The sequence below is a fragment of the Pongo pygmaeus genome, chromosome X (assembly GCF_028885625.2).
Source record: "Pongo pygmaeus isolate AG05252 chromosome X, NHGRI_mPonPyg2-v2.0_pri, whole genome shotgun sequence".
Lineage (NCBI taxonomy): Eukaryota > Metazoa > Chordata > Mammalia > Primates > Hominidae > Pongo > Pongo pygmaeus.
Window position 1 is genome coordinate 1,358,770 of NC_072396.2, and position 15,195 is coordinate 1,373,964.

Genomic DNA, 15,195 nt, shown 5'->3' on the forward strand with positions numbered 1-15,195 from the left:
ATCCTGTTATAGGATCCTATTACATTTTAGAATTTTAATATATATATTTGCTTCGAAATTGGAATTTACACCCCACACCGGCCCCCCTCCTGTTTGGCTTAAGGGCTATGACCACAGACCCTGGCCCAAGTACGTCCCCTGGTTACCCGCAGGCAGGTGGCACCATGGGTGGGGTGGGGGGCGGGGGGCGGTGGAGCCGACTCGCGCACGCGCAGTGCAAAAGGCCGGGCTCCCGGAAGTCCCGCCTCCCAGGGGCGGAGCCAGGGCAAGAAGGAGAAACCGGGTGCTGCCGCGCGGCCTCTTCCGCGAGCCCGCGCGCCGGAAGTGGAAATGCGTCATAGAGGGCGGGCGGCGACGGCGGTGGCGGCGCCCGGCGGTGAGGCTGCGCCTGTCCAGGGATCGTCGGGGGACGGCGGGAGCTTGGGCCGGCGGCGGCGGCGGCGGCGGCCTGGGACGCAGGCGGAGCCCCGCGCAGGTGAGTGCCGCCCCCGTGCCGCCCGGGCCTGGCTGCAAGCGGCGAGCGCTTCGCTCCTCGGGCGGGCCCGGGGGGCCGGGGCTTGGGAGGCGGGGCCTAGGGGTCTCGGAGGTGACGGGGCTGGGGTTGGGGGGCGTGGGGTTGGGGGGCTGGGAGCGCCTGGGGCTGTACGGGGGAATCGGGGGCTGGGGAGGTCTGCGGTCGGGGTCCGGGGGTCCCCGGAAGTAGGGGTGGGGGCTGGAGCGGCTCCTGGGACTCCACCGAAGGAGCTGAGGCCTGGAGCGGTGTCGGAGGGCTGGGAGCTCGGGGGATCGGATGCGCGGGAGACTAGGAGGCCTGGGACTAGGGGACGTGGCGCTGCGGTCCCTCCTCGGTCTGTAGTGGGAAGCAAGGGGCTGTCCGGGGTTTTCGGAGGCTGGGGCAGTGCTGTGTAGGTTGGGGTATTGGGGCTCATCCAGGAGGGCGGTGGAGGCGGAGGGGGACTGAGGAGCTGGGGGTACCGAGTGGCCAAGGGCCTGAGCGTGTGTGGGGCCCTGCAAGGGGTGCCAGCGGCAGCCCGAGGCTATGCTGGGGGGCTGCGGTAGGTGACAGTACCAGGAGCAATGCTGCGTAGTGGGGATTGGGCAGCCAGGTGTACCGGGGTGGTCGGAGGGCGCTGGACGCCACAGTGGGGAGGGTTCCTCCGTGGTGAAGTTGCTGGGGCCGCCTGGGTTCTGGGGGAGGAGTTCACTGGTCTCCGTCCAGGCTGGAGCCCCTCCCTGGTGCCCCACTGACCTTTTCTGGTAGCTTCTCCACCCTCCCTCCCTTCTTTCGCACCTCCCACCTGGGGCTTGGGCGAGGAGGCCCTCTCCTGGGCCCGGCAGGAAGCCTCCAGGTGGATGTGGTGGGCGGCCGGGCCAGAGGTGGTCACCTGAGATGTTTGGGTTTCTGTGAGTGAAGCTTCCTCTGCTTGGACTTGGCCGTCAGGAGGTGGCTGCCCGTCAACTCAGCAGGGAAGAGGTGGGTTACAGAAGGTGGGTGCAGGAAGAAGGCGCAGATGGGGGACTCCGGCCCCTAACTTGTGGAAAGTTCCTTGTACTTTTTTTTGGCTTTGAGTGGGTTAAAGCTGGGATACGTCTGGCCTTCGTGGAGATTACTAGGGTTCATGGTTCTGGATTGTTTTTGTAGCCCGAGACTTCCTGTTTTATCAGGGCAAGGACAGGGCCGCCGCCTCCTCCACAAAACCTTTCCAGATGCCTGCAGCTGTGCTCTCCCTGGCCCCTTCCGTTCCCGTGCAGATAGGCGTTTGTAGCTTCCCCACGTTTGTAGCGTCCCCGTCCCTACTTGACCTCTGTAAGGGGCCTGGTCGTGCTCAGCTTCCTATTCTGCAGGCCTTGGGAGCTGCTGGCTGCTTGCTGTAGCGTGTCGGGCAGTGCTGACGGAGGCTTTGACGCTAACCTGTTCTTTATCAGCTCGACTTTTTCTCCTTTGGTGTAGTCTTAATGATTTCAAAAAGTAAAAAACTCCGTTGAGATGGCTTTTAACAAAGTGGAGACCAGTCTCTGACACAGCAGAGAGACACTGCTGTTTCCCTTCTTCTCCGGGTCCAGAAAGTGCCGGCTGGCGTGGCCCCTCCTCATTGGCGGGGGAGGTGGGGGGTGCTGGTGCTGACCGTCTGCGTCTTATGTTTCAGGCCCAAGGTCCCGGAGGCTATGGCAGCGGCTACCATCGTGCACGACACGTCTGAGGCCGTGGAGCTCTGCCCCGCGTACGGCTTGTACCTGAAGCCCATCACCAAGATGACCATCAGCGTGGCGCTCCCGCAGCTGAAGCAGCCGGGGAAGTCCATCTCCAACTGGGAGGTGATGGAGAGGCTGAAGGGCATGGTGCAGAACCACCAGTTCTCCACGCTGCGTATTTCCAAGAGCACCATGGACTTCATCCGCTTCGAGGGGGAGGTGGAGAACAAGAGCCTGGTCAAGTCTTTCCTGGCCTGCCTGGACGGCAAGACCATCAAGCTCAGCGGCTTCTCCGACATCCTGAAGGTGCGCGCGGCCGAGTTCAAGATCGACTTCCCCACCCGCCACGACTGGGACTCCTTCTTCCGCGACGCGAAGGACATGAACGAGACCCTGCCGGGGGAGCGGCCGGACACCATCCACCTGGAGGGGCTGCCCTGCAAGTGGTTCGCCCTGAAGGAGTCGGGCTCCGAGAAGCCCAGCGAGGACGTCCTGGTCAAGGTGTTTGAGAAGTTCGGGGAGATCCGGAACGTGGACATCCCCATGCTGGACCCCTACCGGGAGGAGATGACGGGCCGCAACTTCCACACCTTCAGTTTCGGGGGGCACTTGAACTTCGAGGCCTACGTGCAGTACCGCGAGTACGTGGGCTTCATCCAGGCCATGAGCGCCCTGCGCGGGATGAAACTCATGTACAAGGGCGAGGACGGCAAGGCCGTGGCCTGCAACATCAAGGTGAGCCCTGGGCGCCCAGACCCACGCGTTTCCTCCCTCCGGCGGCTTCCTTCCAGTAGGGTCGGCAGCACGCTCCCAGCCACACCCCTGAGGCTGTGGGGACCTCCCCTAAGTAAAATGACAGCAACAGTCCTGTGCCTGTCCAATTTCAGAGGCACAGGTGTGAGGTTGAGTAGGGGTCCCGTGCTGTGGTTTTGGAAATTTGGTATCTTAAGGAAGATGTGGAGGAGACACAGGTCGTATAGTAGGTGAGGGGTGGAGCCTCAGGAACTCTGACAGGGATTTGAACCGTGTCAGAACCAAGAGAACCTGGCCTTCCCAGAATGCGCCTTGAAACCAGGGCTGAATGTTCCCTTTAGCCTCATGTGCTTTTTTTTTTTTTTTGAGACAGAGTCTTGATCTGTTTCCCAGGCTGGAGTGCAGTGGCGCGACGTCTGCTCACTGCATCCTGCGCCTCCTGGGTTCGAGCGATTCTTCTGCCTCAGCCTCCCGAGTAGCTGGGACTACAGGCGCGTGCCATCACGCCCGGCTAATTTTTGTATTTGCAGTAGAAACAGGGTTTCACCGTATTGGCCAGGCTGGTCTCGAACTCCTGACCTCGTGAACTGCCTGCCTCGCCCTCCCAAAGTGCTGGGATTACAGGCGTGAGCCACCGCGCCCCGCCTAGCCTCATGTGTTTTGACCCGTGTTGGCTTCACAGTGACAAATGAGCCAGCCTCCTGGAGGGGGTTTTGTGGCCTTAAGATGTGCCCCGTGGGTGTGGGCAGGCGGCCCCGGGGTGGCCTGCTCAGTGATCGTGGCCACAGGGCATGGTGGAGTCGGGTAGCGGAAGGGGAGCCGTGTCTTGCAGCGGTGGTGTGTCACTTGTGTTCAGTAAGTGGCAAGGGCTAGTTGGTGTTCCTCGTTGAGTTGTAACTCCGTGGGATGAGGTAAGTCTTGAGCCACTGATGGTGACTTGAAGGGATTGGTTCAGCTTCTGGGCCCCACTGTCTGCGTCTGCATCGGACGTGAGTGGTGAGCGGGCGCTCAGGCTCTGAGTCCACTCGGCCCTACGGCCTGGGAGAGGGCGCCTGGCCGTGTGTCTGGGGGGCTTTGGGGGAAGGCCGTCTGACACTGTTTTTGCTTTTAAAGGTTTCTTTTGATTCGACCAAACATCTGAGTGATGCCTCAATTAAGAAGCGTCAGCTGGAGAGGCAGAAGCTTCAGGAACTGGAGCAGCAAAGAGAAGAACAAAAGCGCAGAGAGAAGGAAGCGGAGGAGAGGCAGCGAGCGGAGGAAAGGTACCTTCTGCAGGAGCGGGCCCTCGGTGTTGGTGTCCGGCACCTGGGAGTGTGCGCAGACCCGTGTGCTTGTGTCTGCATGTATTCCTGTGCGTGTGTGTGTGCATGCATGCTTGTGAGGTTGTGTGTGTGCCTGTGAACTGGTGTGTGTACTTTGTATGTACATATGTGTGCCCAAGAGTGTGTGCCTGAGCATCTGTGCACACGTGCCTGTGTGTGCGTACATGTGTGTGAGCTCATGTGTGTACCTGTGTGTATGTACGCATGTGTGTCCATGTGTATGTGCCTCTGCGTCTGTGTACACGTGCCTGCGTGTGTGCATGTGTGCCTGTGAGCTCGTGTGTGTACCTGTGTGCGTATGTACGCATGTGTGCCTCTGCGTCTGTGTACACGTGCCTGTGGGTGTGTGCATGCATGCTTGTGAGCTTGTGTGTGTGCCTGTGTGCATGGATGTATGTGTGCCTGCAGGCATGCGTGCCTGTGAACTGGTGTGTGTACTTTGTATGTATGTATGTGTGCCGAAGAGTGTGTGCCTGAGCATCTGTGCACACGTGCCTGTGTGTGCGTGCATGTGTGTGAGCTCATGTGTGTACCTGTGTGTATGTACGCATGTGTGTCCATGTGTATGTGCCTCTGCGTCTGTGTACACGTGCCTGTGTGTGCATGTGTGCCTGTGAGCTCGTGTGTGTACCTGTGTGCGTATGTACGCATGTGTGCCTCTGCGTCTGTGTACACGTGCCTGTGGGTGTGTGCATGCGTGCCTGTGAGCTTGTGTGTACCCGTGTGCATGTGTGTACCGGTGTGCGTATGTACGCATGTGTGCCGTGTGTGTGCCTCTGCATCTATGCACACGTGCCCGTGTGGATGCATGCGTGCCTGTGAGCTCATGTGTGTACCTGTGTGCGTGTGTGCGTATGTACACATGTGTGCCCACGTGTGTGTGCGCCTCTGCATCTGTGTGCACGTGCCTGTGTGTACATGCGTGTCTGAGCTTATGTGTGTACCTGTGTGTGTATGTGCGCATGTGTGCCCACGTGGGTGTGCCTCTGTATCTGTGCACATAGCACATATGTACCTGTGTATGTACATACCCGTGTATGTACTTGTGTGTGCATGTATGGGTGTGTGTGCCTGCCTGTGGGTGTGCAGCTGTGCATGTGAGGACCTGCGTGAGTAGCTGTTTGAGACACAGCAGAATATGCACGTTTCTCTTCTTTTTCCTGTCACACGTCGTGGTCTGACACGATCTCTGCCGGCTTCCAGGACTGCGCCTTTCCTGAAGAGCCACCTCTTCTCCCTCTACACGCTGTTCACACATCCTGCTGAAACAAGCAGAATGCCTTGGCCGTTTGCAAGTTTGCATTTAGGTTGAGGCTACATTTACAAAATGAAGTAGAGGGTTGATGGTGATGGCCAGATTTAAAAAAAAAAAAAAAAAAACCAATGATAGACAAAAACCCACTTTCACATAAGAGGCCTTTAAAGCAATTGTCTGGGTCGTTCACTGTGGTTGGGGTACCAGAGACAACCTCAGGTCACTCTTTGTAGCCCCTTTTATCTTCTTAGCATTGCAGGAGGGAACCAACAACTTTCTGTGAATCCCGTGAGGTGGAATCCTCCTCCTCCTCCTCCTCTTCCTCCTCCATCCCTCCCGCTGTGCCCTCCTAGTAAGGCGGAGTCCTCCTCTTCCGTCCCTCCCGCTGCGTCCTCTGACGACTTTGGTGCGTCCTGCACGTCTGTTGCGCTTCATGTCGCCGATATCAAGTCTGGGACGTGTTGGACTTGGCTGGGGGTCTCCTGGACAGCCTCTGGTGGGACCAAGTTGGTCCGTTTTGTTTCCGTTTCTCACTGCTTTATGTGACGCTGGTGCCAGTGTGTTGACGTGTGTGGCTGGTGATGTTTGCACGAGAGTCCTGGCACTGAACTGGGAGCAGGTCCATCCTGCCCCTGGTGTTCTTTACATAGCCCCCGTTGCCTCCCCAGGGGAGAGTCGGGCTGTCAGCCTCTGAATCTGAACCCCGAGGGCTCCTTAGATGAGGCAGGCGCAGCGTGTAAGCGAGTGGCCGTGAATGTGCTGCGGGGGGCCCATGTCAGCCGTCAGGAGTCCCGGGACCCAAGGCAGGAAGCACAGAGAGGCAGACGCCCTGGGAGGGAGGGACATGCTGCTGCGTCGCCATCCTGGGAGGTGGCCCCTGGGAGGGGCGGTTCGGATGTGGGCTTGAGTCAGGGTCCCCTGTGCCAGCCGCTGTCAGGCCGACCAGGACAGTTGGGGTGGGAGACAGTCCTGGGACGTTATAGGGACTCTTCTAGGGTGCAGACACAGCCCAGGCCTAGATGAATGTGCCTGTCCATGTTCTGGAAGTGTGGAGTGGGATTCAGAGCCTCGGACCTCTCAGTGTTGCAGGAGTGTCCCTGCAACATTTCAGAAAGCAGCTTGGGGGTGAGGAGAAGCTGCACCCTTGATCTTTCCCTGAGGAGAGATGGACGTTGGAGAAGTGGGGTGTGTCTCTGCAGGGAAGGGATCCCGTCTGCCTGGCCAGACCACAGAGGGATCGGAGGAAGTGGGGCTGGGCCATGAGGTTCTCGAGAGCAGGACGGGGTGTCCAGAGCCCTGGGGAGGGGCAGGCCTGTTGTCTGGGGGAGCTGGCCGGGAGGGCTCCACACACAGGGCCGTACTTGCCCCTGCTGCCCCCACTGTCCTTCCTCAGAGGCTGAGCATGAGGGGAGGCCCAGGGCAGCCTCCGGCGTTTCTTTCTGGTGGGTGGAGATGAGGCGTGTTTGCTTGTTCGGCCCTCACGTGTAACTTGGAGCTTGATGAGAGCTGTCCTCTGAAAGCTGCCCAGCCTTGAGGCGTCGGTGTGAGTCCCGCCCAAGGGCGTGCTATGTGCTGGGCTTCCCTGAGCCGCCCTGCAAGCTCGTGGGGCGGTGACAGCTCACAGGGCGGTTAAACCTTCAGCACATGAAACTGCCTGAGGACCTTCCTGCCTGAGGACCCTGTGGATCACTGCCTGGGCGTCGGCACCTGGCCCGGCCCCCTTCTTGGGGTGGCAGAGAGCGGGATGCCTTTTCTCCCCGCCTGCTCCTCCTTATCCCCGTGTCTCCTCTCGCCTTGGTGTCTGCGTGGGTCTGTGTCATCCCGGCGGGCTTTGTGGCCTCATCAGGCAGTTGGCGGCACCCACCCAGGCTTCAGAAGTCTCCGCCTCCGTGTTGTGTTCCATAGGAACAGCTGTGACTTGTTCCCATGTCCGGTGTTGGTTTAAATGCATTTGAGAGCTGCAGGGCAGGGGAGGGTGAGCTAGGGAACTCCCTACTGTGTCTTGTGGACTCTCTCTGGGGACCGTGCCCCTCCCCGGCCACATTCATCCTCACTTCCTGGACGCCCCTCTCCACAGGAAAAGTGCAAGGAGGTGAGTGGCATGGCTATGGTTGGATTTGTTTAGAGAGAGGTCCCCGCGTGCCAGTGCCATGTGGTGCCCTCACAGGATTCCTGCACGACACGGAGTCACCCAGCACGGTTCCTGGTGGGCAGAACCGGCCTCCTCCACGCCGCTGTGCATCCCGGGGCCTCGTCGGGCCTGCTGGGGTTCCTCTTTCACCCATCCGTCCGTCTGTCTTTCCCCTGGCTGGGGGTGTGGCTTTTGATGTGTTCGGTCCAGTGGTCGTTTTCTTCGTGGTTTCCGGGTTGGGTCACACTTAGCAGGCCGGTGTGTTGGAAGGTCGCGGAGGTCCTCGCCCAGCTCACTCCTTCCGCCTCTCGGGCTGCTGTGAGTCAACCGAGGTCCACTTTGGGACAAAGAGTTAAATGCTTAATCGTTCGACTGTAGCCTTTTCCACCTTGTGTGAAAAGCCACTTGTATGGTGTGTGGTGTAGGGTGTGTGGTGTGTTGGCTGCAGCGCGCCGTGACGAGCCCCCGGTGTGTTCCACACAGGAAACAGAAGGAGCTGGAAGAGCTGGAGCGAGAGAGGAAAAGAGAAGAGAAGCTTCGCAAGAGGGAACAGAAGCAGAGGGACCGTGAGCTGCGCCGGAATCAGAAGAAGCTGGAGAAGCTGCAGGCGGAGGAGCAGAAGCAGCTGCAGGAGAAGATCAAGCTGGAGGAGCGCAAGCTGCTGCTGGCGCAGAGGAACCTGCAGTCCATCCGGCTCATCGCCGAGCTGCTCAGCAGAGCCAAGGTACCCGGGGGCTCCCTCTGCAGCCGCCAGCCGCGCCCGGGCTGCCCTTGGTGCCCTCCCCTGAAATGCGGGCGGCGTCACGGCGCCGTTTCCCCGCCGGCTGCAGCTGTACCCGCAAAACCAGCTTTAAGGCCGAGGATGACGGCTCCTGCCCGGGAGGGTGTGGCGCTTGTCTGTCGTTCCCGATGATTTCAGAGCTGTGACAGTTTCCTTTTGCAAAGCTGGTGCATCCAGGTTCCCCGAGCAGGCTGGCAGCCTCCCGGGGGCCGGGGCAGAGGCTGTGTGTTTCCTTTGGGTCGGGGCAGTGGCAGAGAGTGCAGGGGGCCGCTCTCTCTGGCCCGTGCCTCTGTGTGTGGTCAGCTGGCCTGGCTGTGACCTCACCAGTGGCCCAGAGCAGAGGGGCAAGGTGGGCTGGAGGGAGGGCTGAGCACACAGAGGGGGCCTGCCATGGGCCCGGGTCCCTCCTCCGCAGTGTGAACCTGACAGGTCTCACCAGCGCCGGTACTGACGACCCCCTCAGCACCAAGAGCCTCCTTGCTCCTCCTGCAGGCGCGACTGGTAACTCCCATGAGCCCGGGGCCAGGGCCCACAGACAGACAGACCTTCCCAGGACAGACGTCCCCGGCACGCTCCTTGTCCTCAGGAGGGCTGCGTCCCCCTGGAGTCCAACGCGGGGCGACCCCATAACCTGTTGTCTGATTACAGTTGTGATAAGTCCCCGGGAAGGAGCATGACAAGAGGCTGAGACATGTGGCAGCCCAGTCCTTACCTCATGGTGAATATTGAAGACACTAACCCAGGCTAGGCCAGGCTCGCCCCGCAGCTACGGCGGCGGCATGTGTCTGCGGCGTCATCTCAGCTCCCTGTTGCTGGCGGCCGCTTGTGACCTAACCGCAGGCGCCTGTGTGCAACGTGGTGGGGCTCCCGGCAAGGCCCGGCTCTGCCCAAGAGGCCCGCCCCAGGGCTGCGCCGAGTCGCTTTGCCAAGGGGTGTCCTTCTCACTCAGACGCATGATGGCCCCAGGTGTGGCCGCGGGAGCCCAGGGATGGACGGGCTGGACCTGGCTCGCCGTAGGAGACGCCCCCCACCCCAGGGCTGGAGTCCAGCCAGGCCGCTGATCCTGCATCCCCAGACCATGGGGCCTCCAAACACCTTCCCAGCTCCTTTCCCACGTGTCCGGCCAGGCTCAGGAGTCGGGCTCAGCTGCACTTTCCTCTTCCCTGCAGGCTGTGAAGCTACAGGAACAGGAGCAGAAGGAGGAGAAGCTGAGGCTCCAGCAGCAGGAGGAGCGGCGGCGGCTGCAAGAGGCCGAGCTGCGGCGGGTGGAGGAGGAGAAGGAGCGCGCACTGGGCCTGCAGCGGAAAGAGCGGGAGCTGCGCGAGCGGCTGCTGAGCATCCTGCTGAGCAAGAAGCCGGATGACAGCCACGCACACGACGAGCTGGGCGTGGCACACGCCGACCTGCTGCAGCCCGTCCTGGACATCCTGCAGACCGTGTCGTCTGGCTGTGTGAGCGCCACCACGCTGCACCCCCTCGGGGGCCAGCCCCCTTCCAGTGCCCCCAAGGAGACCCCGGCCCACCCAGAGGCCGACGGCGCCCCCAAAAGCGTGAACGGGAGCGTGGCCGAGGAGGCCCCGTGCAAGGAGGGTCAGAGCTCCTGTCGTGTGGCCCCCGAGGATGGCTCTCCAGAGAAGAGGTGCCCGGGCGGCGTCCTCTCGTGCATTCCTGACAACAACCAGCAGGCCAAGGGCATCCCTGCCTGCGAGCAGAATGTCTCCAAAAAGGACACCCGGTCGGAACAGGACAAGTGCAACCGGGAGCCCAGCAAGGGCCGGGGCCGGGCCACCGGAGACGGGCTCGATGACCGGCACACGCGGGAGAGGAGCCGGGCCAGGCAGGCCGGCAGCAGGGAGGACGGGAGGCCACGCAAGGAGCGGCGGCCCCACAAGAAGCACGCCTACAAGGATGACAGCCCCCGCCGGCGCAGCACGAGCCCGGAGCACACCCGGTCCCGGAGGTCCCACAGCAAAGACAGGCACCGGAGGGAGCGGAGCCGGGAGCGGAGAGGCAGCTCCAGCAGGAAGCACAGTCGCCACCGCCGCCGAAGCGAGCGGTCGCGCTCCCGGTCCCCGAGCAGGCACCGCAGTACCTGGAACAGGTAATGACGGACACGGCCTCCCCACGGCCTGTCCGGGAAAGACCAGGACCTGCTCGAGCGTCCTGGCCGCTCCTTGGCCGCTCTCCGTCCACCCCTGCAAAGCCAAGACCCTTCTCCAGCCACGAATGTCCGAGGAGCCCGCTGGCAGGAAGGAAGACACCATGCTTTAGAGATCCATCTTTCTCCACTCACCACAGCATACTTGGCACTTCAGTTTCAAACACGTAGTCCTTTAAAACTTGATCCGATAGCTTTAATGCGGCCAGTCCTCTCTCAGTCAGGAAAATTGCACAGACCGACAGTCGTGAGGATGGCAGAGCTGCTGCATTCCCCCACACGGGGATTTCTGTGTCTGCTTGGCAACCTCCCCACGTGCACGGCCTAGGAGGTGCACGTAACGCGGCAGGGGAGACTCATCCAAAGGTGTGGGCCACCAGAGTCACACCAGCACTAAAAAGAAAAAGCGTTGCCCTGGTGATTTCCCCCCCCGTTTGTAATTTTAACTGATCGGGAAATGCAGTTTGGGTGGGATGCCGAACCGTCATGCTGACATTGAGTCACGGATGAGGGAGGTACAAGTCCTTTAAGATCAAAACTCAAACGGGCCGTTCTTTCTAAGGTGTCGGTATGTGGGGAGTGGTACAAAATGGTCTGATGCTCCTTAACTTCAAAAACATTCACTTTTTACAACTTCAAGGAATTAAGCATAAAAAAGATTGGTTAAAAGCTTTGGTTTCTAGTAAAGGTTAGTGTGTGTGGTTTTTTTAAGAAGCTGTTTTGCTAAATTATTTTTACTTGGAATGTTTCAAACAGATTTCAGGCTGCAAACTTGTTAAGTTTTATAATCGTTTGCTTCTCCAAGTGAAGCTCAGAAATACTTAAAAATAGCTGTAACGTTTGCGTTAGGAAAGATGGTGTTTATTCCAGTTTGCATTTTTATGGTGAAATAAAATCCTTTTCCAATGAACTAAAATTTTTCACGCTTACGATTTTTGTGTTTTTATGTTCCTTGGACTGCATTATTCGGCTCAGGCTAGCCAAATGTGTGTCAAACCAAAACCAGTAGAAATTGTTCGCTTTTCCTAGAACTGCTGATTCAACGATCATACATCACACAGCTCTCCCGCGGCCGTACGGTAGTAACCTTCTGAGAGGAGGATCCTGGGTCTTAAGAGGCATCTAATTTGTTTGCTGAGAACATAAACTTAGCCAAATTCCCAAAACCAATCTTTTTTAAAGCCAAGGAGCTGTTTTTAAAGCAAATTTAAAACACGGTTGTTCTTTTTTTTTTTTTTGAGATGGAGTCTTGCTCTGTTGCCCAGGCTGGAGTGCAGTGGTGCGATCTCGGCTCACTGCAAGCTCCACCTCCCGGGTTCACGCCATTCTTCTGCCTCAGCCTCCCGAGTAGCTGGTACTACAGGCACCCGCCACCACGCCCGGCTAATTTTTTTGTATTTTTTAGTAGAGACAGGGTTTCACCATGTTAGCCAGGATGGTCTGGATCTCCTGACCTCGTGATCTGCCCGCCTTGGCCTCCCAAAGTGCTGGGATTACAGGCGTGAGACACCGCGCCCGGCCAAAGACGGTTCTTTTCCCCACCTACAGTAGTGGTCACAGGTAGTGTCGGCGCTGCCTGCTTGACCCAGGGTGGAATAGTCTGTGCCTCTGTTTAATTAAAACACAAGCCTCCTTCGGGACTGGAGGGCTGGACACGTGCCTGTCCCATCCCCAAGCTCATATCACTAGCACACAGATGAGCACTACACACACACCTGTCTCTCAAATGGCTCTGGCTGGCCTGAGACCAGCAGACAAGATGTGCCCAGACACAGAGTGTTTGCAAACACGGGCCTCTCAGAAGTCTGCATCTGGCCGGGCGCGGTGGCTCACTGAGCGCCTGTCATCCCAGCACTTTGGGAGGCCGAGGTGGGTGAATCACGAGGTCAGGAGATCGAGACCATCCTGGCTAATATGGTGAAACCCCATCTCTGCTAAAAATACAAATTAGCCAGGCGTGGTGGCGGTCACCTGTAGTCCCAGCTACTCGGGAGGCTGAGGCAGCAGAATGGCGTGAACCGGGGAGGTGGAGCTTGCAGTGAGCCGAGATCGTGCCACTGCACTCCAGCTTGGGCGACAGAGCGAGACTCCTCTCAAAAAAAAAAAAAGTCTGTGTCGGTCTGTCCAGCCCAGCACTGAGCTTTTTGCCTGTTCAGTAGTTACAAGAACGTTGCCAGGGCCAGGCATGGTGGCTTACACCTGTTATCCCAGCACTTTGGGAGGCCGAGGCAGGTGTATCACATGAGGTCAGGAGTTCAAGACCATCCTGGCCAACATGGTGAAACTCTGTCTCTGCTAAAAACACAGAAAATTAGGCGTGGGGATGGGCACCTGTAATCCCAGCTACTCGGGAGGCTGAGGCAAGAGAATCGCTTGAATCTGGGGAGCGGAGGTTGCAGTGAGCTGAGATCACACCACTGCACTCCAGCCTGGGCGACAGAGCGAGACTCCTCTCAAAAAAAAAAAAAAAAAAGTCTGTGTATCTGTCGGTCTGTCCAGCCCAGCACTGAGATTTTTGCCTGTTCAGTAGTTATAAGAACGTTGCCAGGGCCGGGCATGGTGGCTTACACCTGTTATCCCAGCACTTTGGGAGGCCGAGGCAGGTGTATCACATGAGGTCAGGAGTTCAAGACCATCCTGGCCAACATGGTGAAACCCTGTCTCTACTAAAAACACAAAAAATTAGGCATGGGGATGGGCACCTGTAATCCCAGCTACTCGGGAGGCTGAGGCAAGAGAATCGCTTGAATCTGGGGAGCGGAGGTTGCAGTGAGCTGAGATCACACCACTGCACTCCAGCCTGGGCGACAGAGCGAGACTCCTCTCAAAAAAAAAAACAACCAAAGTTGGCAGGACCAGATGCTGCTCTGGGCACCTGGGATATGGTGCTGGAAAAGACAGCAGTCCCTGCAACGCTGAGGAATGTGTAGATAACAGGGATGAGAAGTCCCAGTGATAGCTTCTCGAGCGAGCTGTGTGCGCAAGACAGAAGGGTGGACGTGGTGTCTGAGGTCAAGAAGTGAACGTGGCCGGGGAAAGGAGTAGGCAGAAAAGAAGCAGGAAAGGTGGACATGGAGCTGATCGCACTCACGAGGCTGACCCACTCCAGACTTTTGGGACGAGAAGCAAGAGGGCTGTTAGCTGGGAGTGTGATGAGTGTGGCGGCTTGGTGTGCTGGTGGACTGGGCTAGGGGGTGATGGGAGAGAAGGTGGCAGAACTTGAATGCGTGTTGCCTTGTGATGTGGGTGGGCGGTCTAGGAAAGCTGGAGAGCACCACCCCCAGGCCTATAGAATTGGGTATCTGTGGAAGAGATTTAGGAATCTGAACTCCCTTACTCTGTTTTCTCTTTTCTCTATCGCTCGTGCTCTCTCTCTCCTTCCTTCCTTCCCTCCCTCCCTCCCCCCTTCCTTCTCTCCCTCCCTCCCCCCTTCCTTCCTCCCTCCCTGCTTCCTTCCTTCCTCCCCACTTCCTTCCTCCCTTTCTTCCTTCCTCCCTTCCTTCCTTCCATCCTTTCTCTTTCCTCCCTTTCCTTCCTTCTTTCCTTCCCTCCCTCCTGCCTTTTTTCTTTTCCTTTTCTTTCCTTTTCTTTTTCTTTCTTCCTTTCTTTCCTTCTTCCCTCCTTCCTATTTCTTTCTCTTTTTTTATTTTTTGAGACGAATTCAAAAATTCTAAAATTTTTGAATTTTTAAGTAGAGGCAGGATTTCTTCATCTTGGCCAGGCTGGTCTTGAACTCCTGACCTCAGGAGATCCACCAGCCTCGGCCTCCCAAAGTGCTGGGATGACAGGCGTGAGCCACCGCACCTGGCTGAAATTTCTCTTCTTTGCTCTAGGGGTCAGTAGCAGTAAGTAGCGGCTGATAGGTGAGAATGGAGATTAATTGAAGCAAGGGTGTCACTGATTAGATTTTATCTTTACGCTTGAGCCTGGAAGGAAGAAATGAAAGCATTCAACCGAGGAATATTGCCCCGCAGATTTCTGGGGTGAGCATAGGAGATTGGTGTGTGCGTGCCCTACCCTTCTCCTTCTCTCAACCCCCCTCAGACTCTCCCGTTTCTCCCTGCTGTCTCTTCTCCGTCCTGTCTCTTCTCTCGCCCAGCTTCCCCTCTGCTTGTCCTCTCTCCCAATCTCTGTTTTTGTCTCTGTCTCTCCTCCTCTCTCTTTTTTTTTTTTTTTTTTTTTTTGAGACGGAGTCTCACTGTTGCTCAGGCTGCAGTGCAATGGCGCGATCTCGGCTCACTGCAACCTCCGCCTCCTGGGTTCAAGCAGTTCTCTGCCTCAGCCTCCCAAGTAGCTGGGATTACAGGCACGTGCCACCATGCCTGGCAAATTTTTTGTATTTTTAATAGAGACGAGGTTTCACCATATTGGCCAAGCTGGTCTTGAACTCCTGACCTCGTGATCCACCCGCCTCGGCCTCCCAAAGTGCTGGGATGACAGGCGTGAGCCACCGCGCCCAGCCTGTCTCTCCTCCTCTCTTAATCCTTCCTTCTCTCCTCTCGCCCAGCTTCGCCTCTGCTTGCCCTCTCTCCCTATCTCTATTTTAGTCTCTCTTTGTCTCTCTCGTCTTGTGATTTAGGGCATTTTGTGTTCAGTCCCTTT

General features: G+C 58.0%; 1 protein-coding gene across 1 annotated transcript; it reads left to right on the plus strand.

The window, feature by feature from the left end:
- Nucleotides 1-336: 336 nt before the first annotated feature.
- On the plus strand, nt 337-11,509 carry LOC129025006 (A-kinase anchor protein 17A). The gene is made up of 5 exons (XM_054472428.2): nt 337-475; nt 2,148-2,928; nt 4,060-4,208; nt 8,138-8,378; nt 9,605-11,509. The coding sequence occupies exons 2-5, from the start codon at nt 2,167-2,169 to the stop codon at nt 10,538-10,540; spliced, it is 2,088 nt and encodes a 695-aa protein (XP_054328403.1). The 5' UTR covers nt 337-475; nt 2,148-2,166; the 3' UTR covers nt 10,541-11,509.
- The last annotated feature ends 3,686 nt before the right edge of the window (nt 11,510-15,195 follow it).